The 25,629-nt window shown below is 40.5% G+C and overlaps 1 protein-coding gene across 1 annotated transcript in view; it reads left to right on the top strand.

Moving 5' to 3' along the window:
- The first annotated feature begins 6,210 nt into the window (after positions 1 to 6,210).
- Positions 6,211 to 25,629, top strand: part of TRAK1 (trafficking kinesin protein 1) — a 105,162-nt gene continuing 85,743 nt past the window's right edge. The window contains exon 1 of the mRNA XM_082754895.1: positions 6,211 to 6,323. Coding sequence (XP_082611021.1) covers positions 6,238 to 6,323 — 86 coding nt within the window. The 5' untranslated portion in view covers positions 6,211 to 6,237. The remainder of the gene's footprint in view (positions 6,324 to 25,629) is intronic.

A 25,629-nucleotide genomic window follows, 5' to 3' on the forward strand; every position in this document is an offset into this window, starting at 1 on the left:
ATGCCGTCAGTTGTGCTGGTTCACATACATCTCCTGGCAGAGCACGCTTCCCTTGCAATGAGTTCAAGCTCAACAGTTGCCAGCTACATTTTAATTTATCTGTGGCTGTGTAATGCTTTGAAGATGTGGATTCTCATGTGGGTGTGTCGTTGTGGGTACATGGATCAGCCCTTCACAGATGAAAGTGTCATCCTCTCACTAAACAGATGTCCTAAATATATTCTGGGGGAACATAGAGGAGCATTCTAGCCAATTCATGCCCTCTTCAGTCTTCATTAATAGATTATAAATACTGTGGGATGATAGCATTAGGGGTGTTTTGCTTTTGAATGTTCATTTTGTTAACTGACAGAACAATGGATTAATACATACTCCAGCTTGTTGGATATATTGAAAATGGGCTCTGATTTTTGTATTACTTTTATTTTTTCTCAATAGGCCTGATGCTTCTTTTTGTTGCTGCTGTACAGTACAGACCGTGTTCTTGCTTCAAGTCAGCAATAGGAGGAGAAATTTACGCTCTAAATGAGTGAAGCTCTGAAGGAGCAGATCTCTCACTCTCTCCCTCCTCCTAGGTTAAAATTAGATCTGCTGGTCTGACAGGAAGGGGCTTACTTCTCTTGCTTGTTTTCCAACTGTCGAGCAGAGCCTGTAGTCATGCTGCACAAAGCAGCAGCATTCCTGGATCCTTTTAATGATGTATTGAGAACTTCATTGCCTCCCGATTTAATGAGTACAGTGAGTGTATTCACAACTAACAAGAGCGTGCTCATTAAACAGCAGTAAGTTAACTGTCCTATTCTCTTCTAGCAATCTGATTCATAATTAAATGGTGCCATATCTGAATACAACGCTGGGTTGCCAAACGGAGAGGTTAGATGTTTTGAGAGTATGCCTGGCTAGATAAGATTGTTGGAGTATAAGTAATTTAGCTCAGTTTGCCTCGCTGATAGGGCCAGTTTCCTTGGTGGGGGCTTTGTATTTTGTATTTTTCCAACCAAGCAAAACATTTAGATTTAAGCAGTTAGCCAAAGCATTAATTTTAATAGTCTTTTAGTATGTAAAGCTTCCAGTTCTATATTCTGTTGCATTGTACTGTTGCTGTTGTGTAAATCCCAAATAGCCAGCTGTACTGATTGGAGTTACCAGAGTGGAACTGGGAGCACAACTGGACCCTTAATTGGCATAAGACTGCTGCGTAAACTCAATCTTACAGTCCTGATGGTTAAGTTATGCCATTTAAAAACTAAAGAGATTAGCTTGATATTTTGGATTGGCAGATGCAAGTTGGGTGAAGGGTTATGCAGCCCAGAAGCATGCAGAAGCTTGTTCCAATTGTCCTCAGTGGTGTTAAAATAAAAGTAGTAAGTGCCTACAGAAGTTATCTGCACCCAACAGCACGCTTATTTTGATTTTGCATGGAACCAAGGGTGAGAACAAATACCAAATGTGTCTTTGTTCTTAATCTCATTTCTGGTCTGAAGTATTTTGGTCTTCGTAATTAAAAGCACAACTTAACATATTTGGAGGCAGAGGGAATCCGAGGCTGAGGGAGGGATAGCATGCATACTCTGTCTACTTGTCTACTGGCAACCTCCTGACACTGTTTTGGGGGCTCGTAGAATAATCAGAATGATACCAAGCCAATTCTTATATAGAAACAGCTCACAATCTATTCTGTTTGTGCATTTTTTTTTCATTTTCTTTCTTTCTTTTTTTTTTTTTTTTCCAAACTGGCTTCTTAAGAGCCACACAGTCCTTGGTACCTGTTTGCCATATGGAGCAGCAGCTCCCATGAGGATGGAGGCAGATGTACCGAATGCCTAATGCAGCCATCTGCAGCTGCTGCCTCTTACCACGGGCTGTCTGTACTCGCTCCGGTCTGCGTTCCCCAGCCAGTCCCTGCAGCAGGTCCTTGGCATGGATGCCCATCGAAGTCTATTGAACATATGCTGAGTTTTCTAATAAATAATCATTGAAGTTTCCTCCTTTCCTCTTTTCCTTAAGAGCAGTCTTCATTCAGATATGCTGAGCGAGCATCATTGCACTCATCTTTTGCATCAATCCTGTTGACAGTAATGGGAATGGTAAGGTTCCTTTTCAGTGTAAACTTACTGCTTTGTTCATGCTGCTTTGTGTTGCAAAACCTACTCATGAACTGTTTAAAGTAATTCAAAAGAAACAGACCTTTGTACACTCCAGCATATGGAAGAACTTGTTGGGTGGTTGTTTTTTTTTTCTCTTGTGTGTATGCTTTTGTTGTTGTTGTGTTTTACATTTGTTTGTTTAGTACTGTGGTTTAGGATTGCCAGGGCAGAAAATGACTGTTTCAGGAACAAGCTGCTTTTATTTTACTCTTACTTGTGAGGTTGAATTGCTAAGACTTTTTTAATACTACCCCACAAATCTATATTAGAGGAGGAGGAGGGAAGTGGAAACAGTTTCCATATTACAGTGCTCCCTTCTGTTTTTGCAAAATCTTTCTAAATTCATCCCAAGCTTTGTATGCGTTGCAGTTTACGATTTTCTTACGGTAGCCATATAACTTACTTTATACTTTTGATATTAAGACAGTCTACTACTGTGCCCATTTGCTCAGAGAATCTGTTTGCTGGCTATGCTGGGCATCTGGAAAGCTGATAAACGTTCTCAGTGTTCTGGTTCATAATAATAATTTATGCTGCCTACGAACAGAGTTTTCAGAGAAGCTGAAGAGGAAGGATACTTGCTTGTGTGGGTGTGAAATGGCTGTGTAGGGGATATTCTTCCTTCAAAAATGGTGTTTGTTTTTTTCTGTAAGCTGTCTTGGCACATCTGTTTAGTTTGGATCTTTATACCTACCGTACCAGATAACAGTTAGTACAAAGTATGAGCTTTTGTTACCTTGCATTAGTAAAAACAACACTAATTCTCTTCCTCAATCTCTCTTTAGGTTATTTAGAAAAGACAATGACCTTTTTCTTCCTCGCCACCAAGCACAAATAGTACTGGAAGTTATATTACATATTTATCAGATAAAATTGTTTAGAAAGGTTGAGTTGAAATACACTGCAGGTAAAGGAAATCAAAAAAGCTTGCGCTTTGCACGCAGGGCTTATTATGAGTTGGTCCATAGCAAATAGGCTATCGAAGAAGAGATGTGCCAGGCTGTAGATTTGGCAACGCTGCAAAGGTAGTTGAATTAACCTGTGAAGCTGACAGTCCTCTGAGGATAGGCAGTGAGTGGATGGATGGTGTGGGTCATGCAGTCCTGGACTGTTCTGCTGTGGTGGCATCATGTTTTATGGATAGGCAGGAGGCATCTAGTTATGCCTTGAGGCTTTGAAGGTTTTATCAGCAGGATGACCTTTCTTTATGAAAGACTGTGGTGTATAAGCAGCACCAAATAATCATTTGATTGTTGCTGATAAAGGCCCCGTGTTTATATTTTTGCAAAATCTGGGGTAATGCTCAGGTATCCAAATCTGTCTCCTGCTGTTCTTCCTTTCATTGTTATCTATTTGTCTTCCCATCCTTCAGGAGTAGAGGGGATCTCACTGGATGTACAGCACATACATTAAGTAGAATGTGCTTTGGGATTTCTACATGCCTTTTTGTTATTGTGAATCAGGGGAAACAAAAAGAGGGGGTGGTCTTTCAGAAACGATTTACCCAGGTACTATACATCAGTGTCTTCGTGGAAACGACTTTTTTCCCAGTGGAAGTTGGCGTTCCCGGTTCCTTTATTTAACAGCAAATTAATTATTTAAAGATGCGTGGAGTGCCTCTACAGTGCGAGGTGTCCTGATTTGGCAATTCACATCACAATTGCATAAGCACTTTTGCATGGAGCTGCTCAAAATCCATAGAAAGTAATGGCTTGTATTTCAGAATAAAAGCTGCCAAATACTAAACCTTCTATAATTTACTTGGATTTACTGACTATTTAACAATGACACAGTCTGGCAAAGGATAAATAGTCTTATTGTCTGTTCGTTGTTGATTATAGTGTAGGCAAATCTTCCTGCTGTTAAAGATGGATGGGCAAGACAGATGGAAGATGGCAATTACACACACTCGCTGGAAAATCTGGAAAAACGCATTGCTTGAAAAATTCTTAATTCCCAGAAAAAAAAAGAAGTCAATTTCATAACTGAAAAATGAATGAAAATGAACAACTGATTTTTACAAGATACTTCTTTTACCAGGATTTTAGGGAATTGTGGAAGTAAATTCCAGCTTGCAGACAAAGGGTACGAACAGGAAATCTTTCTTCTGTCTTCTGCATAGTGGTGAAAAGAGAACGTTTTACTCTGAAACTTAAGCCTTTAAATTCCATTTCCATTCCCATTCCCTGAACACTGAAATGCTGCATTTGTACGTTGCTGTGTATACTGAAAAAAATAAATAATATCCCTAACAGTGGAATTCACTCCTAATAACTTGGGGGTGGGAAGATGTTTTCTTTGAAACAGAAGCAGGTACAATAATTGCCTCAGATCCTGGGTTGTATGAAATATTTTCACTTGTTATTACTTTAAATATTGTTATTTCACTATTGGGCTTAAATCTTATTTCTCCCATTGCAGGTGTTTGTGTGCAAACTTAAGATGAAATTCAGAAATGCAGATGAGAGCAGGGCTGCATTTGCAAATTTAAACTACCTAATGAAATCCACCGCTCACCATATGGTGAATTTCAGTCTGCTGTAATCCCAGCCTGATACTCATAACAGTCCTTGTGCTTTAATATGTGAAAACTGCATGAGTCAGGGCTGTCGTCAAGCAGGAAGCGGTGGTGTGAAAAGGCACTGGGAATATCTGCAGCTCCACTGAGGAAGCAAACGATGGCTTATATATCTCAAAGGCTGGACTTTGTCCAGGCATATGGTTATGCTCAGTCATGAACTGGAGAATAATGAAGTGATTGAATGTAAATCAGTCTGAAAACATGCAAGAGAGTAAAGGATTTCTATAGAAAGAAGACAGCCTGAAATGAGGAATCTTCTTTTGGATTGGAGTTGGGCTGTCAGCGATCAGACGTTTGATGTAGTAGGAAGCACTGGAAGTAACCATCAATGTAAGTGTGAGCCTTTTGAATAATTGCAGTTGATTTTTTTTTATTATTTTTTAAGAATCTGGGTTGTTAGACAAGATAGGGAAGATAATTTCAAGAAGCAGGATCAGATGAGAAATGCTTAAAATTGGATTATCCTTTTTTTTTTTTTTTTTTTCTTTTTGACTGAAGGGGTATCTGTTTTGAAGAAGTTTTTGCTGGGAGGGAGTAGCATTCCATAGCTACAGTGATTCAAATGTTTGTCAGTGGTGTGGACTTTCCCTTGGAGGATGAAATTTATGCACCCTTTGTTTAGAAACAGAGAACTGGATCAGTCCACAGAGAGCTGCTGCTGTGAGAAGAGGTGGCTGCAACTGCAAACTTGTCCTGGGTGCGAGGAGACAGGAGGCGGTCTGAGAAGAACAATTGGGATCTGTCTTGCAAGAGAAATTAGGAAATAAAATTTCTTATTCCTCAAGAAAACTACTGAGCAATTCTTTCCAAATTCTTCACCCTCAGAATTTGCTGAAGGGACCGTGCACTAAATAAAAATGCCATTTAGGGGAGGGTAGAATTTGTGACTGTCTGTGTCTTTTAGGAACATAAATTCAACAAAACGGGGCTTAATTTGTGGGAGTAGTTGTGTGACTGCCAGATGAGCTCATAGCTCTGTTTGTCTATCAGTGTGTCGAGACTTGCAGCAGAAAGCCTAAGCCTTTTGAAATGAAAGCATTTTAAAGTGCTGCTGTATTTTTTTTTTTCCTTGTAAATAAGTCTCACTACTTTTTGTGAAAACTTTGGCAACATTTTGTGGTGCTTTCATGACAGTATATTTGTTTTTCCTTTTTATGCTTGAGGAGAAGCTTTGCTAACCTGTATTTCCTTCAGCGGTTGTTTGCTTGCAGTTGTCTATGCAGCTGTGTGCTGAAACTAAAAGATTTGGATGTAGTTAAAAATGTTGCTGATGCAAAAGGTATTCCGAAGATCAAGGTTTTCATGTAGCAGGCTGAAGAGAGAAGTAGTCTGACCCTTTCTCTTTGACTCAGTTTGGTAGCTTGTGCAACTGCTCAGCCAAGAGAGGGCGAGGAAACTTGTGCGGGAGCCAAAGTTACAATAGCATTCAAATGACCTTACAGCATCAAGAGCTCTTCGTGTGGGGGAAACGCAAATAGAAGCGACACTTAAAGCGAGTCTGCTAGCCAAATGGTGAAATTCTGGAGGGGGGAAGCAGGCTCAAGAAAGGAAGAATGCTTTGCAGATGACCAAGAGCAAAAAGAGCTGCCAACCAGGTACAGTGCCGGCTGCTGCGGGGTTGCGATTCCCTGCTTGTGAACTTCATAGGGCTTAACTTTGAGTGCAGTTCGTATGTTGTATGTGTGCAGAGGCATTGCTAGTCACGTTTTGGATCATCTCAGACAAAGAGAGGGAACATGGCAAATGCTGCTGTAGTGCTTTTAGGATTGCCTTACTCTGCAGTTTAGTTCAGTGTTGTTTTTCAGCTGTTGCGTTGCCTGGCCACTTTCTCGGGGAGTGCTGAGCCGAGCTGCCACATTGTATTGCCACATACAGGTTTTGTTCTGGGGCAGGGGGAGAGGCTTATGCTGTGTTGGGCAAAAGTAGGGCAGCAACAGCATGCTGTGCTGGAAGGGGTCAAGGATTGCTTTTTATTTTGGCTGTTTTCTCCCTCTTCCCCTGATTGGAGTTGTACCTCGGAGGCTGGAGTTAGTGGTAGTAAAATGCCACGTTATTTAAAATGCTGCCACCATAAAATATTGTCTTATCATTTCTTTTTGATAATAAACCAGTAGGGATTTCAGTTATTGAAGATTTTACTATCAAAGATTTTTTAAGGCTATAGACAAAACTGCTTTGGGCATCAGGTATCTTAAGTCATGATGCTATTATTAAACAGTTGCTGTGATGGGAGCAGGTGAATTGGTGCAGGCTGAATTATTTGTAGAGCTTTGCAGGCTGTGGACTCCAAAGAATTTACATCTCTTTGGGATACCTGCAGGATATTCATGGATAAATCATGTATCACCTATTTCTGTTGGTGATCCTGGAGCATGAGGGGCAGTGGAGGTGTTAATATTTATATGCTAACAGGTACTTTGGTAACTTCAAGCCTATTTACTGAAGTATGCTATTAGTGCTACCTGTCTAGCTGGTATGCTAAACTCTGTTCTGTTGTTAAAATGGAAGTTCTTACAATATAAGGAGCTTAGTTATGAGTGTTTCCTTTGGAACGAGAGATGACTTGTGCTGGGGGTGTCATTATTTTATTAAGCACATTTGAGTTTGGTTTTCTTGCATGTATTTAAACTGGAAACCAGAACTTTCAAAGAGGAAAAGAGAAAATGGTTACAAATTATTATATGAATTTCAGAAGGTATCAACTCTCTTTTCATACACCTCTATTATTTAGAGAGTAATTGTAAAATCTTGATGGCTCTGAAATATGTGGTTGCGTTCAGAGTGAAGTGCTTGTGTTCTGGTGATTGAGAGGTGGGAAAACTGAACAGATTTTTTTTTTTATTTTTTTTTTTACCCCAACAAACATAGTTACTGTGAACTTGTTCGCTTGCCAGTAAATCAAAATGTAATAATCTTCACTGCTGTGATAAAATGGGGAACAAGTATGTGTAATTTACTGATTCTTTTTATGACTCCACAATTTGTCTGTCTGAACTTCGTTAAAAGCATAAGCACATTTAGTGAACATGTAAAAAGTTGCAACTGCTTCTAATCAAGTTAAAACAAGAAATCAACTTTATTTAATATTTTCTTTCACATGCTTTTTGTTACAAAATCCATTTTATCTCTGTGCCAAAATAGTTTAAAGGGCCTTTGCATGCTTGGGAGCTTTTTAGCTTTGGAACAATGCCTGTAATAGTTGTTTCTTGCTCTGTGATTGACTGACTTGAAGGAAGTTGAAATTTCTTAATCAAAAGTCTCATATTTACAAACTTCATAAAAATGCTATCAACTGGCACTACCTGTAGTGCTTAAAATCCTGAACACACTCAAAAAAAATCTCAGTGCTGTTTTTAGACAACTGTAGGAAAGCAAAGGGAAGGAAATTAGAAAAAAATGACAGAATTGTTAGCATCTCTAACATGACTTTGCAAATTGTGGGAGCAAAATTGCAGTTGGACAGAGATAAGAGTTCATGTCAGGTAGAAATAATACCTTTCTTCTTAGCTCCTTTTACTCTCCACGTTCAGGTGAATGCCTACCTGCCCCTTCTAGTTCAGGTAGGATTACATTGCAACCAAAGAGCTCTTAAATTCTAGTAGGAGCACTTGTCCACTGGGAGTAGACTAAAGAGATAAAAGTATTATTGAGTGAGATACATCTGACCGATTTTCCTTGTTCATTTTTACATGGCTTACTTTCCTTTTGTAAATTCGTATTTTGCCCTAATAAAGCATGTGTAGGTACAGTTAATACAAAGAGTTTCTGTTTGCCCTGTGTAGTTAACTTACCCTTACTGTTTCTTTCCATTAAGTCGTCTTCCAGTGAGGCTTATATACATGTATTCATCACAGAGTAGTCCAGAATTTGTCCCTACTTAATTTTATCTGTAAATACACATCTTGCACTGGTGTTAAGCAATTATCAGTACTTGTGGAGGGAAGTCCTTTTTGAAGGAAGACATTAAAATCAGAAATATTTTCAACACTTTATTTTATCCCCCGATCTTTTGTGCATTCTGGGTGTTGCTGTTTAATTTATCTACATCTATGGCATGGACTACAATGGAAATTTTTTTTTGTTCTGGTCATCTGTGTATGTAATGTATGGCATTAACACAAACTCTGAGAAGAAAGTTGGAGGCAGAGGAAACCACCTGAAGGTTATGGTTAGAAACTACCGTATGGTCCTGAGGTGTTGTTCAGTGAGCAAGTGAGCAGCCTGGTTCTAAGTGGGTGATGGGAGGTTGGATAAAAGCAAAGAGTAGGTCTGCACTAACACTTGCAGTCTTCGCACACAAGCAAGAAAGTTGAATAAATCTTAATGAAGTCTTTTAACAGAACTGAAGCCATTGGGACTAATTTATAATACATTTACTAGTCTTTCTAATTAGGATTTTAGTTTGGGTTATTCTTGCACAACTCATTTCAAAAACAAAATAAAAGATGGGGGTGAATATGTGGCCTTTTAGAGCAATACAGCTTGCCTTCAAATCATTGCTAGTCATTGTTGGGCTGTACAGGAATTATGCTCCTATCGCTTCTAATCCTCAGGTTTTCCAAGGATTTCACCTTGTGGTTTCCATGTTGTTGGGTTTTTAAATACCGAAACTATTTCCTCATCGACTGTGGTGCTGTCCCATTTGATCCTTTTTGCTCTAAAAGAGATGAAATGTTGTTCCTGATGTCATTTGACCTGACACGTTCAGGGTTTCACCAGAGATCTGGAACTGAAGTTGAAAAACGTAGCTGACAAGGAAACTTTCATTACAGCAGATTCCGAAAGAATAGATGCCTTGTTAGGCTCAAAAAATCATGTGAACTTGAGCCACTCGAGAGCTTAATTTAGTGGAAGCCTGGCCTGAGAGGCTTAATATAGATAGCTCAGATATCATGTGGAAATTCTAATGTAGACATGTATTGATATAAGAGACGTTGAGCTTATTTTTACTCGTTCCTGGCTGGATTGTTTGTTTGTTTCCTTCCCTTAACCCCACTCTTTATTCTCAGGAAACGTAGTGCATTGCCAACTGTTACTGCACAGTTACACCCAACTGTACAAGGGAAAGTGGAGGAAAATTGGCCCTCCCATACTGCTGCTTGTCCTGGGCTAGCCAGTTTTCAGGAGAGTTTTCAAACAGTTTAGTCTTTAATAAACATGTTTGGTACTGTTCCTGGTGACTTTGATAAAGGAGGTGAAACACGAAGAGACACATGCCTCTGGCCAGGGTATTGTTCAGCTTGCTGAGCACTGGTGACTTCTGGCCTGGGCTTTTCATTTTCTGCCCATAAGTGAAGTTCCTGGAGAGGTGAAAGAGAGAGAAAATGTGTGTGGTAGGGAAAATGCTCATCTCTCCAAGCTGAGAGAAAAGAACGTAAGTTCAGATGCATGACTTTCAACCCCCTCCTTCAATGGAAAGCAAAAAAATCTTGAAATATTTATCTTGAAGTGGCAAAGTACAGGTCAGTCAGTCAAGTACTCTCCTCTGTCTCTGAAAGAAAGATGCAACTTCACTGGGTTTTCTACTCTTTCCCCTTTTTATTTTCTAAAGTTAGGCATAAGCACTGGTTTACTTGTGTATTTCCCAATACTGTAGCTATTACATCAACAGCACAGTAATTTTTAACTGGGTCTAGAAAACTCAGCTTCTGGCATGGTCATTAACATAACATCACTAGGAAGGTCACAGTGTAACTGATGTGACTTGCCCTCCAGTGAAAGTGTCATGGGAAAACAAATGGACAAGTGGACTCCCTGAACTTCCCTGGATGTTTATTGTAGCCATGGAAAATTCTGCTTTGCTAAAATCTACTTTAAACTTAAGAAGAAAAAAAAAAGCACTCTAAATCTTTATTAAATATATATATATATATATATATATATATATATATATATATGCTTTGAAATATCACTTCAAATCTGCACAGGAACTTATTTGGGGTAACACTGTACTGGTGATGTGGAAGCAGCTGGTGATTTTAACTGCACAAGAGAAAATACTTCTGAAACATATTCCAAGTGTGGAGTAACTGTTGTTGATATCACTCCCAGGCTTCTTAAAACGAGAGCTCTTAATGCAGTCACAGTTTGTGCCATGTGACTCTGTAGGATAGGATATCTTCATGTTTAAAAACTTTGTACATTGATGTTGGATGTTTCACTGATTGCTTTGCTACTGACAAGAAATGGTTGCCTCAAATTTTTGAGAGTATCTACGTGAAGGACAACATCAATCTGAATCATTTGCATTAGAAGTAAGTTTTGTTAAAAGTACCTTACAAAATGTAAACCAAATGTTTCCATTAAATTCATGCTATTAAGCAAGGCAAGGCTTTTCCAAAGAAAAGAGAATAAGCAATGGGTAACTTTTTTGGTATTAATGCATTCATGCATTCCATACAGTGCTATCGAAATTCTCGTGTCTCAAGGTTTGATGGAAACATGCCCCACGTTGCTTTTTGAGACTCTACCCTTTAATTGTGCAGCTCAGGACTTTGAGTGATGAAGGATCACGTGCGTTTTTCCAGAAGCAGCGATCATAGCATGCAATGCAATAACAGAACCCACAACACAGGTGTCCACACAAAGGTGACCTGGCAAGCCTTTTAATCTCTTTATTTTTCTCACTATAAAATTGTAATAAAACAACTTCTGAAGTGTTGAGTGTTGCCATGGCCTATAGAGTATCATGTACTTTATTACATGTTGTTTATAAAGACATCCAGACAAACAATTGTGGGGGACTACTGAACTGCAGACTGATGTGTATTTAAGTACTTCATATTATTGATAGGTTTCTAGCATATTCTGATTTTACAGTCAGTGTTGCTTATAATGCACTTACGCTCATGCAAAAATACCATTTTCAATATAATTTATTGAGATTACTTGTGAAGTATCCATTACCTTGGAAAAAAATACACACGCTCTGTTTGTGATGGGCAGGGATGCGCATGCAGCGAAGGCTTCCCGGACTCGATAAGCTGTTGTTCAGTCTGCCTCTTCAGTCTCTCGTGCCATCAGACTAAGCTGTGGGGCTGTTACTAGGTCTGCAGAAATGTTTTCTGCTGATAATGTGCATGTCTTGTTGCTAAAGCTATTTTTAGCAGCCTGGTTAGACGCTTAGAGTCACCGAGGGACAGAGTCCTGGCGGGGAGCTGTAAAAGGGAGCTGCTGCTGGTGTGCAATGGGAAGGGGGAAAAGGTTCCTTTCATTCCCCAGTTGTTGGGTCTATTTTTGACTGTTTTCATACTTACTGATAACTGGCAAAGAAATGGCCTGTTTCTCAGGTTTGCTAGCTTGAGAAAAAGCATACCTTGGGCTAGGAATAATCTCCGTGTCACCAAGGGAACGTTACACGAGGGGAAGCTTCCTTCAGGACTGTGGTGATGTTCAAAGGCTCAGCGTCTTGAGATCCTTTCACTAGTGAATCCAAGAGCTGTTGCTCTTCATCATGCTTTGGTGGAAAGGCTCTGACCTGAATCATTTAGGATTCAGTGGGAGTGATGATAGTTTGTGTACTGCATTTGCTCATCCACAAGACTTTTCTGACTGCACAGTAACTAGGGAAGGGTGATGCAGACAATGTTACCAAAAAGGGAGTTGGTTATATATTGGAGAACCTTGAATACGATCATAATGCCAAGGTACAGGCAGCTTTTTAATGATTAAAGTTTGGTATATAAAAAATTAATATGAAAAGACCTCATGCTTCAATTTGATCTATTTTATTAATGGAGCTATTGTACATACAGACAGCTGAGGTAGCACACTAGCACAAAGCACAAGAGGGCCCAACAGTAAGCACATTTATGTGCTGCATTATGAATTTGGAGCAGGAAAGCTGCTGTCTTTCCCTGGTGGCAATATACCTAGCGAGACTGCCCTAAGTATATTGCTGCACTTCCCCTCACCTCCTGTCTTCCAAATCTTTTTTTTTTTTTTTTTATTTTTTATTTTTAATGTGTGTTTTGATTTAGAACAGAAATAAATTCAAAGGTCACCCCCGGTGTTTCAGCCTTCACATGCATGGCTGAGTGAATGTGCTTTTCTTGGCTTTCATGTTAATCTTTGCAAATAAAACTTGCAGGTAGAGAATTCAAAATGGAATTCAAAGCTGCTTGAGACTTCTCTAAATGACATACCTGGGAACATAGCCACATAGCAGAAACTTCTCAGTGATGTGTATTTCATTGCTGTGGGAACACCAAAGGTAAAGTAAGCTAAGCAGTATCAGTTGCTACAGTGCTTAATAAAACAAGGTTCCGTGAAATCCAGCAGTTGTAGGCATGCCGAAATAAAAGATCAGCCATCTGTCTTTCTGCCATTTATTGTTAGGCTATATATGTGCCACCATACTCTCTCTTCATACCAGGGATGCTGTCATCCACCTGATAGGAAAAGCCTTTTTTTTTTTTTTCTTTTTCATTCACTCAAATGAAAATATCTTTTTAAATGTCTGTCGTCTTGTTTCCACAAGTCTGGATCCGTTCATACTGAGCGTCATCTTCCTTTGTTTTGTCTGGTGTGCCATGCTGAGATTACTGTGGGGGGGCTGACTTTGTGCTACATGTGCAGTCTTGAAGATTTTGTTGGGCTTAATCTGGTTGTGCAACTCTTCCTGTGCAGAATGTTTAACTCTAGGAAGTTTCTGTATGTGGCACTTCAGCTTTGTCAGGTCAGGTATTTTCTACCCACTGTCATTTAGAACATGTGATGTATTGTGATAAAGTTGCAAACTTGCTAAGCTGAAGTTGAGCTTTATTTTTATAGCTCTTTGTAATTCATCTGAAGAACATAGACCATAATAGTTAAACCCAATGGATATGGTGGTGCCCTGTGTCTTGCAGCTAGAGGAAATGATGATGAATGCAAACTGTGCCATGGTAGCTAAATATTAGATGTTTGGGTTTAAGGCTGATGGCATGCATATCTTTCTCTCAGCCTGGTGGCAGTCCTGGGGTAATGTAAGAATGATGTGGCTGGTGTCCTGTCTGGTTGCCTCTTTCTTTGCACTCCCAGGGAGCACTGTGCAGCTGTAGGGTCTGCAGGTACCTTTGGAGCACAGATAGAACAGGCTCAGCCTCTCTTCCTCTCTTCATCTGTAGGATTATGCGCTACTGCCATGCAATAACATGCATCAAAATTACCAGGACTGAGTTTTAAAATAAAAAAAAAAAAAAAAAAAGTAAAAAACAAAACAAAACAAGAAAACTAAGCAGGATGAGTTAATATATCCACAGTGATGTAGCTGAGGTGCATGACTGCAAAAAGATAAAGTTCCTATGAAATAAGAATAAACTTGTGCAAGGGGAAGGAGAAAAAATTTTTTTGAATCTGGAAACCTGCTGCTGCTGCTAAATATTATGCCAGAACTTGATACATGCGTTTCAGTAGCAAGAATATATTCTTTTGTGCTACCTGTTTGGGTTTTATATGTTTTGTTAATTGTGCTGTAAGTGTGTACCTCTATATAGAGGCCTTTGAACAGTTAACAAGTGGCTCTGTTCTTTGTGTGCTCAGTACATTCAGTTCTGAACAAGCTAAAGAATGGAAACCTAAGAAGTAACACTTCATGCAGAAGTTAGGAGGAGAAAACTTGCAGAAATACCTCAAAATGCAGTACCGGCTGTTAAGTGACCCGTTGTCTGCTGCTGAACTTGTCCTGTGTTGCTTTTTTTTTTTACCCCACTGTAGATTTCCATTGGCTACGCTGAAATCAGTGGGAGCTATAACACACCTTTCTGTTCAGTACCTGCACTGGCGTGCAAGCCCTCATTTGGCCAAAGGGCTCTGCGGGAGACCTTACAGGTGTGTGCTATATTGTTTCCCTGCACTTTCACAGTGAGTTCCGGCAAAACTGGTCTCTTATCTGGCACTTCTGGCACACTTTGCAAGTGATCTTAGCCTAGAAAGTCATGGATCCAAGTCAAGTGGATGACCTTTTCCTCCTGCTTACTAATAAACCATGTTTTTATTGCAAATAAAACGGTGTAGGTAGAGAGAGGCTGAGGAAGAGGGCATTTCAGCAGTGGTTCTTGCAGCAGAGAGGGGGGCAGCAGCATGCCTTGCTCAAACAGCAGAGACTGGGCAGGGTGTGCAGGCAGCTTTGTGGCCTTAGGTGTTGGTGGAGTCTGGACTGAGCAGCAATTTGGGAGCAAGGGCAGGAGGAGCAGCAGAATTGCAGGTCTGTGGTGGAAACCTGTGGATCTCTTGCAAGGAAACAGCTCTGGGAAGGCTCTGGTGCAGCTTGTCACCACCAAGGCATTCAACCCTGAGGGGCTGTGCTAGACTGACTGCTGCCTCAAAGCTGGCTGCTCTTTCTAACTATAGAGAGTGGCTTATTTTGGCATTGATGTGTCAGTTGCTGCTGCTGATGGAAGTTTACACAGGAATTATTGCTAGGCCTGAGTCACGGGAAACTTACTGTGCTTCCTGTTCCTCCCATGAAGGCTCCAGTGCAGTGATGAATATTGGTAGGGCATTTTCTTGATGAATTTTTATTTTCTGTTTAATAATATAAATGAACTATCTGCACTTGTTGTCCTCCTCCCCCTTCTTTCTGTGGTGAGGGACAGGCATGTGAAAACTGAGCTTCTCTGCAGTGGGCGATCGGACATTGCAGAGATACAAGAGCCTATAAAAGAGTCCTATAATATTACAAAGCTACAATTTCTAAGTTTTGGCAGAATATTCTACTGAGAAAACCAGAAAATGGTTCTTAGTAGTAATGGGATGCTGTGTCTTTGCTGAACCCTCAAGCTGGTACAAACAACAGTATGCTTCTGGAGGCTTGAGTCTGGATCCAGAACAGCAAGGGAGGTAAGGGTGGTCTAGTATATCCTGGTCTCTACTTTGCACTAGGAATAACTGTAATGTTTAGTTCCCTGCATCCTGGAAGGGGAAAAATTGCAGTTTTGACTTTGGAGTATGGTTGTTACATTTGCTTAAACTGATTCATGAATGGCTTAATAGACTACTATGTCCTTGTGATTGAAAGGGTACCCAATAATTTGTTAAACAAAGCTAAAACTGGTAGCTCTACAGGGGGGGAAGTAATGGCTTGGAGATCTCTACTGCTGTTGGACATGCTTTGTGGTGGCAATTCAACATTTATTGTGAAAAATCCTATTAGATCCTCAAACCTCAGACATATGCTGAGTAATATGTCAACTTGCTTGTGCTGTATTTGGATTGAAAGCTTTTCCAGGTGAGTTATAGAAGGAGTTAAATGGAGTGACTTCATTTCAGGGAAGTCAGTGCCTATAGAGGATACAGAAGTATTTTTCTAAAAATACTCCTTTAATGATGAGATGTGCAATAGTTTCCAAGAGAGTTCCTTTTTCCTGGTCTGCCAGGTGAAGTTGCAAGAAGTGCTCCCTGGAGCTTGTTCAGTAGCATGGAGAGTGTCATATTCTCTCCTGCCAGCAGAAAAGATATGGTAAAGCTTTGATGTCTGTTGCTAGAACATACTGGACAGAGAGCCAAAAAAATATTGAGAGCTAAATAATGAAATTCAGGGTGCTCTGTCTCAAAGCCCTTTTAAATATTATTGGCTTCAGCTGTCAAATTTTGGCTTCTTCATTTACCTGTTTTCAATCAGTTGAGAGTTTGTATGCCAAATGAGCAACGTTCACAGGGGATTTACAGAGTAGGTAAAGTGGTCTGTTCCTTTCAGGAAATCCTGTGTTTATATTCAGAATTGTACATGTAGGCCTTACTTTCCATTTTGCTTGTTAATCTAGAAATCTAAATCTTGCACTACTCCCTTGACAGAAGCTTGCTTGTGCAGAAGCAGCAAAGAGTGTGAAAGTCTTTGAAATAGACAATTACTTTGGTTCTAGTGATACTTTCTTCTGGTGTCATAGTTTATCATCCTCTTCAAATATAACTGTGGACACTGAAAGTCTGGGACGTGTTCCAGTCTTACATCTGGGTAAATATTATCATTTTGTGGAAAAGTAAGTATTGAGAAGGATAACTTTGCTTGTGATAGAGTATGAGCATGAGTCAAGGAAAATGAACCCCACTTGTGGTTCTGAGGCGGGTAAGGCCTTAGGGCAATGACTTCCAAACTCTGCCAAATTTAGACCATGAAAATAACATTTTGAAGGAAGACATGTCTAAGCATTGTGCTTGTATTGTGGGATGCTTTCTTTTCAACTGGGAACAAACCAATTAGTGATATTGTTATATTTTTTTTCAGTTGAAATAGGTGTGTGTAAGCTTCAAATGCTATTTTCCACAAACTTGTAAACCTGTGTTATTCTGTGTACTTCCAGCTTTACTATGTCTGAAGTATTTGACCAGATTTGTCCAGGTCATCTCATTGCATATGCTAGGGTTGCTTTTGATATTGAAAAATGAGTTTTCAGAGAAATTTCCATTTACCAGTGGAGTTGTAAAGCACACAAAGGAAAGAATCCTTGACATAGGAATAATGTTTGTCCAAGAGCTATTTTTCCTCACTGAAAGCTGGCTTGCTTGCTCGCCTGAGGCTGTTGGTATACTCAGAATGCTTTCTGACTGGGTGTTAAGATATGAATAAGTCATAAGGCATGCTGATAAGAGGGGAACTCAACTGACTGATCGGTAAGCAGGTCAGCTTGCCTGGTCCACATACAGCAGTTCTTCTCCATCAGCAGCAGAGCAGTGGCTGGCAGGGGCAGTTTGGCTAACTGCTTTCTTATGGCCTGTGCTATGACTCTGGTGAGTAAGGGAAATTCAATGTCCAGAGCCATCTGCCCTGCGTTTTGGAGAATACGTATCTACACGTAGGTACCCGAGGATGGCTTCAAAAGCCACCATGTTTAAGCACTATTGTGATTATTTTCCCAAATCGGTTTCCAGACTGTTGGAAAAACTTGATCCTTCACTACTGTGTGAGTTCGTGTTTCATTTTTGTGGTCCTTTGGGAAAACCATGACGCTGGACTTCAGCTTCATTACACAGTTAAGAAGGATGGTTTAGTCTGGAAGTGAAGAAAGACTTCTTCAGTTTAATTTGCATTTTTACCTCTTAGTTTGTGTAGTCCTCTCATGTAAGGAGTGTGGTGGGGGGTTTGTTTTTATGAAGACGTATAACAGTGTTGTATTGCCATGTTAATTTAATTCCCCTGGAATTTTCTAAAAACACTGTTCCAAAGTGTCTGCTAGTGCAACTTTGACTTTAATGGCACCAAGCCACAGATAATTGGCCCAGTTTCCTCAAATTCCTCAGCCTGTTGTTAAGATAAACATCCCTGGGTTCCCAAGAACACAGATGCATGTATATGGTCATATACCGGGGATACAGAGCGCCCTTTAAACAGGGAATTGTTACTTTGCTATGCCATTTTTGACATTTGCACACAAGGCTGGTAAGCAGAAGGATGACTCGAGACAATGACTATGCCAGTTTCTGAACTACATCGTAAGGGTTCGAGGGCAGCTGTCAGGCTTCTCCCTGTTGCTGTACCGCTAACTTGTATGGAGGCGGAGGGAGAGCAGCCCCGCATGGGAATGGTATGTGTTGAGATGCAGCCTCGTTAGTCAGCAGCTCCATGTGACCGAAGCTTGGTAAAAGGCCCGGGGTTGCTGGGTGCTTAGGAATTTGTAGTCTTGTTGTGTCTCTCTCTGACACTGGTACCTAAAGTGGCTTTTGAGGCCTGTGTATCCGCAGGCGCTGGAGGTCTGGCTTTGTCCTTGTTTAAGAGGGCCTCAGTCTGCATTTCCTCCAGGCCCAGTGCTTTGGAGAGGGTCGGGTTTGGTTCCCACACGGCCTCTAAAACACAATATCATATTTCTGAAAGCACTACACCCATATGTGACTACATAAAGACAACAAAAGAAGGTGGATATGAGGCACAGTGGTTTTAATGGCCAGTTAAGAAGCCGTGGAGTAGCTTCAAGGAGCTGTTTGCACGTTTAGGGTTGTAAGGCATCCCTGAAGAGCAAGGAGGCTCTTGGGGAGAGTGCCAGCAGCTGGAGCACATGAGGAGGCTCCCTACTAGGGAGCCAGGGTACCGATGCTGTCAGCTCTTCTTAGCATCCTGAGCAGGGCAGGAATTGGTGGGAGGGCATGTCTTGGTGGTGAGTTTCCTAATAGCCATCAGTGCAATGGCTGCTAGCAGTAGGAAGAAACTTGTGGTGATTATTTTCCTATTTTCTGGAAGAACGAGACATCCTTACTAAACAGATGTTTAGTTTTTCTTTATTGTCTTTTTGTACGTTTACTCAACTGGTCCAAAGCAGTAAATCCCAGCCTGAAGGTGGGTGGAACAGGACACAACAGGCATGGTTTTATTCATTTATTTATAGGACTACTTGCAAGGGATTTGTTGTTTCCTTGTTGGTTCCTCTCAGCCCATTCTCATCCTGGCACTGTATTTGTAGGCAGCAATTTTCATTCTGTTACGTGATATTTTATGTAAACATTGTTGATATTTTATGTAAATATTTTGGAAAGACTGCTACTGAGATTTGAAATAATGACATTTTTCCAGTCCTGTAAAGCAGTGCTTTTTTATTGTGGTGATGATGGTGGGTTGTTGTTTTTTTGTTTATTTTGTTGGTGCTTTTAGCATTTTTAGTTTAAATTATGCCAACTCTACATAGACTTAAAAATAATTGTGTAAAGTGAGAAATTCAGAAAATCCTCGTTCAATAGGAGAAAAACAATAGTAATGCAAAACAAGATTAAAATCCACTCCCCTCTGGTTTTAAATCATGATAAATATCTGGTTTGAGTCAGTCAGTTCTTTGTTTAGGGTTACTTGGCTAAATCTCTTGGCCCTACTTTGTTAGCAGGTAGGTGAATTGTATCTTTGTTTAAATAGGAATAGTGGTGGGGGAACCACTGTTGTAGCATGGTCTTTCAGGTGCTGTCACTAGCTTCACCTGCATTCCTGTGTTGTCCTGAGGAAGAAGGTACAGCTCAGCTGGCTGATTATTGCTTTGGCTTGGAATGGTAACATTTTAATTTCAGTATCTTTACGTACTGCATGGTGTCTTGGGCCCAGGCATTGTTCAGTAGGGTTGTTGGGTTTCTGTTTGTTTTTCTTTCTCCCTTAGTAGTAGCTAGTTGGTGTGTGTTTGTGTTTGTGCTTCTCTTCTGTATTCCACTTCTGGTCGAGTGTTCTTGGTCGTCCTTCCCATGGGTAGGAAATGAGCCCATGGTTTGAGAGCACAGGCAGTGTTTTCACCTCTTCTGCTGAATATTGGAGAAGTTGTGGTCATCCTGCTCCTTTCTCCCACAGCTTCTCCCAGCTAGCAGAAAAGCTGCGCTGAACACATACCCAGCTTCTGAAGGTCTTTGAGGCTGGTGGAGCAGCAGAGAGGATAACTGAGAATAACTGGAGATAAACTGGGGAGTTTTATGCTCTTGTGGTGTATCAACACCACTTCTCAGGTTTCTGTTGACACCATTCCCATTCATAATATTTGAAGACCTGGTTTGCTGCTGGTGTAATAGCTTCCACCATACCTGAACTGTCTGACAGCTTTCCCTGTCTGAGCCAGGTACAGTACGTCTAGCAGAGGTTTCCCAGCCAGCAGCATGGGGCATTGCAGGAAAGGGGATGTGCTATTTTTTTAATCTGTTTTCAATTTATTTGTTCACTAGTTGGAGTGGGAAGAGGAAGGGCAAGTTTGGTGGCCTGCATTACATAGAAGGCGAGGGAGCTGTACAGAGCTCCCAGTGTAATGTGATTCTTACACAAGGAAGAACTATTTATAGAGCCCTCCACTGTTGCCTCAAGGAACTTCAGAGAAAGGGCAGTGTGACAGAAAGCTGGATGAGCACATGCTTGGGCACTCACAGCTGTGAAGGTCAAAGTGAGGGTTTGTCCTGCAGTGTGCTCCCACTTTGCCTTGCCCTAAGGGGAAGAGACTGATGGGCTCCTGACCTAGTGGTGAGAAACTTTGGTTTGTGGGGAACAGTGGTGCCTTTTGTTGTTGCTGCTGTTGTTTGATTTTGCCTTTATGGAGGTTTTTATTTGTGGTGTTTTGACTTGTGTTACTTTTCGAGAAACGATGCCTCAGTCTTGATTGATGACTTACTTGTCAAAGGAGGCCAAGCAAGGTCACAACAGCAGCTTTGGACACAGAGGTTACGGTTTTAGGCTTTACATGTTTATATTATCACTTAATCAGCTTTTTGGTTATTGCTGCTGATATTCTGGCTTTTGCTGACTTCTTCACACAAGACTTCTTCAATTCTAAATGACATTGCCATGCCACTGGCTGATAATCAGGTATTCTCCTTTTGGATGCCTTCACATGCTTAAAACTTGCTGGTTATGAGGCTTTCACAAAAAGTGATTCTAGAAGGCCTTCAAATCTTCATCTTGTAAACCTTCTTTAATGGTTTCACAGGCGGGAGAGCCTCTCCTTGGGAAGGCATACCCCTGAGAAGGTCCTTCACAGCAGCACAAGTGACATAACCTCGGCGGTGATGCTTAGCTGAAAAATACTGAATTTAGCTAAACCAAAAGATTCCGAACTCCTCTCTGAGGAGAGAGGGGAAAAAAAGAAAAAAAAAGAAGCCTGGGGTCACTGGACGCAAAAACCCTGTTAAGAGAAGAGACGGTATTGTCTTCAGGGTAATCTAGGAAATATATTTAATTAAAAGGTTCTTGAATGGCTTTAAAACTTTGGATAAGGTTGTAGCTTAAAGTTGTCCAAGATGCTTGTCCCATGAATTTGCTGTAAAAGAATAATGGATCTATTCTAACATCAGAAATGCAGTACTTATTTTTATGTAAGGTGTCAGATGATAAATTATCAGTTTCTGTCACTCATGTATGACATGACACTTTGACTGTTTACATCCCTCCCTCTAGCTAGGTTTAACTGAGCAGTCACCATTCTGCATGTTTAAAAGCTAGCTTCTGAGTGGAAAAGAAACCCTTCTTACTATACAGGAGGGTATATAATGAAAAGCAAGACTAAAACAACTCAAAATTATTTGGGATCGAATTCAGTCTTCACCTAAAAGTTAAAGTGAGTCCATATATGTCTTAAATCCAGATCTATTGCAAGTGGTAGTTTCCTTCTGGTCTGACAAAGTGTATTGAAATTGGTGTAAACATTTTCACTGATTTTTGAGCCCATCCACTCACTTAGTGAAGAACTTTTTTTTTTTTTAATTAAACAAACAAACAAACAAACAAAAACTTTTGTAGATACAAGATGTGAATTTCAAAGAAATGAGCAAGTCGCATGCTGGTATCAAGTCTTACTAAGTTGATTTGGTCAATTCAGTGATTATTTTCCAAAATGCAGATTGAGGACTATAATCTGAATTCCTGGGGGACAGGCCAGCATGTTAATCTGTTTCACAGACTGGGCAGATAAAAATGGGCTTTGGTTCTCTCCAGTGTCTAGATGGGGTATTTGCATCTGAAGTGATTTTTTTATGTAAATAAGAAGCCTGACAGTTGTTCTTAAAGAACTATGTAAAACCTAGCAGACTTGGTAAAAGAGTTGTTTAGTGAATTTACAAAGTATTGTACAACATAGGGAAGAACCTTTCTGGTGGGACTCTTGCAAGAACATAAAAGGGAGACATTTGCACATCCTGAAACCTTCTGAAGTATTTAACCGTCAGACTTAATAAATAAGAATGCTGGGAGCTACAGAGCTCTGATCCTATAGATGCTGAGGGTGGAAAACTCCCTCAATCCCCTGGTACCCAGAGGCTCTGTCTAAATTAACAAATACTTTGGTCAGTAGGGACGGGTGAGTAGATCAAAGTTGTTGGCACTGAGGTTTCCCAGATCTGCATTGTTGATTTGGGTGGATTAGTTCAGATTACATTTAGCTTGGCACTGCATGCTGGATGTCCCCACTACCTGTGCAGTTTGAAGCTTTCTGAAGGACAGAAATGGTGTCATGTCAGATGACCTTGCAGTGATGCAGCCCATAAGGTTATTTGAAGTCTCATCATGTCCCTGTTCGGCAGCAGGCTGCATTTGAAGCACACCCCATAGCAGAGGGCTCAGGTTCTCTCTTTTAAAAGGGAATTGTGCACCAAAAGTGGACCGGAGTTGTTTTGAGAAACCAGTAAATGGGTTTGCTACAAAACCATGGTGCTGAACCAACTAACGTAAGTAAAGCATGAGTCCGCACAGCACAAGGATGACCTGCTGGGAGAGGAAGACTTTAGTCAGAAGGACTAGAAAGAGACTTTTCCCCCCTTATTAAGGAAGCATTCCTTTAAATTTGCAGCTGTTTGATTGAGCTGCCATTTTACACTACCGATTAAAGGGATTATCTGATGCATAAAATTTGATATAGATAAACTTTGAACAATGCTTAGTTATCTGATAACCACCCCAGGGTGCAGCCGGTGGCTCTTGGCGAGCGTGTTGTTTGTAGGAGTTCCTGCCCTTTGGCGAGTACAGCGGGGCGCTGCTGCTGCGGTCCGAGATGGTAACGGGCCTAATGGGGCCGTGTTACAAGTACTGTAGAGCTGGCACTGCTGGTCTTTTGTAGGCCCTTAGTGAGTTACTTCGTCTCTTTTATGGCTTTTAGGGGAGGACGAAGGACCATGTTAACTCATCTGCATCATTAGATTCAGAGTTGGGTTGTGTTTAATCCTGGCTACTGGAATATCAATGTCAAATGACTCTGGAACGGCAAATAGCTTATTTTATTTGTATCTTTAGGAAATACCAGTGTACGAAACTCAACCACCTCCCCATAAAACATTCCGCAAATGAACAAAGATTTTTTTTCTAATGGCCAGAACCCAGAAATTGCTGACTGGTGTGGAGAACTGGTTTTTAATTTACCTCAGAACCTCCAAGCTTAGCTTTTCTCTGATGTACACTAGTAGTTAGAGCTGGATAACTTCTTTTATTTTTATTTATTTTTTTAATCTGGAGTGCAGTGCAGGCTAACCCCAGCTCAGTTTGGGTTTGGTTTCTGTAATCTACACTACCACAGGTACGCTGCAGTCAGAGTACCCTGTGTACTTTTTGGTTACGTTTTCATTGCCCTGCCTGTTGTGTACCCAACCTGTTCTGTAGACGTATTACTAGCAGATGTTGGCATTTGGTATAATAGAATTCAAGCTTTTCATACAGCTAGCCATGTGGATTTGAAGCATTTATTGGGTTAAGCCAGTGTCTGGGTATAAAGGAGGTGTGCAGGAACAAGTCTTTATGCTTTGTCGTTCCTCTTTTAAAGGCAAGTTTTGAATGTGCCCTTAATGAAAAGCTTGCAAGTCAGATGTTTTGCAGAGTAAAATGACCTGGTTGAAAACATTTCAGTGATAAACTTCGCAGAATTAGGGTCTTTCTCCAAACAGGTTTACAGTGCAGAAATAAGTTCAAACATCTCAGATTAAATATTTCTTAAGACCTGGCTCTGTTTATTGACCCCAAACAGTCATTGTACTTAGACTGGCAGGAATGGTGCAATGCAGCTGCTGAGGCAAAAGCTGAATTATGTTCTACTAGGTAGAGTAGAAAAGTTGTTTAAATCCTGTATGTACACACAAATGCTGTTGGCTGCTGTTGACGTACAAGTAGAAAGAGTTAAATGCAGGGTATTTTCAATGAGAAAACTCATAATTTGGCTAGTAAATTGTGCATTGGTTTGGCTCTTAAAAGAAGTAAATAGGAAGCACTGCAACAACCATTTTATGGTCTTCTGGTTATGATCACTGTATATGCTTGTGAGACATTCAAAATATTAATTTTTCATATTTAATGGGTTTACTGTCTGCAACGCCTGTTTCCTTTCATGGATGAATCTGGTAAATACTGCTTGGCTGTAGCTTTTCTTTTCTTGATTGAAAAAAATAAAAATATATAGATGAAACTTTAAAGGTGAGGGGAAGTGTGTGCCCTGGCCCAGGGGCTAAGATTTGCCCTGCAGGAGAGGCCGTGCAAACAGTGCTTCTATGGATTTTATAGATCCAGTCCAAACAACAAGGTAAATCTCTTTCGACACAAACTTCGAAGGCAACCTGCAATGTTATGGGCTGGCCAAAGGTGGGTTTGGTCAGGAGCATGTGGGAGATAACATGGTAAATGAGTAGGGATGATCTGGTGTGTCAGACGCTGGATGGCTGTGTGTGTCCAGAGAAGTTTCAAGTCAATTTTGGGAATGTGAGATCTTGCAGACTTCTTGTAGACAAAATACACTGCAGTTTATCAGTGTTGTTCCATTTGGTAATGTTTTTGATGTTATTATCTTCCTGCAGTTGCCAAGGCAGGGCTTGGCAAAGAGGGGAGAAAAGGGCAAGATACGTAGGAAGACTCCTGTTAATATTTTGTTAGCTACTCCAAGCCATGTCCTTGCTCACAACAAGAGACTTATCTAACAGTTTCCCAAAACAAATGTGAATTGCAGGTGTGTGGTAGCAGCTATGACAAAATGGAGCCCTTTTAATCATTCAGTCCCTGCACGTCCCCTATGTTTTCTCCCTTACAGTTTAAGCTGGTGGGAAAACGAAGCTTTGCAATTTAATTCCAGCTTCATTGAAACAACTAATTTCTAATACCAGTAATCTCTCTTCTTATTCCTAAGGAGCCACTTGAAAGAGGACTGTTTTAACAATAATTAATACAAGTGACCCCATTGTTCTTCCCAGTCTGTCCTCTGACAGTGCAGGAATAATGGATGCTCTGCAGGGGAACCAGAAGACTTTGTTAAAGCATTTGAGTGAAACTTTCTCTTCCTGCAGCAGCCGCAGGAGTGCACCATTTGTATGAGTGTGTGTGATCATAAACTTATCATATGATTTAATCTTTTCCTGTAGCTATTATGATGATTAAAAAATACAGGTTTCAAGCCTCTTGAGTTTGAGAACTATTTTCAGGTTATGTAATGCTATGCAGAAATACAAATGTATGTAATTGAGGAAAATGTAATGAAATGTCACTTTGTGCATAAGGTTTTGTTTTTTTCCAGA

Source organism: Aythya marila (genome assembly GCF_965140915.1).
Source record: "Aythya marila genome assembly, chromosome: 2".
Lineage (NCBI taxonomy): Eukaryota > Metazoa > Chordata > Aves > Anseriformes > Anatidae > Aythya > Aythya marila.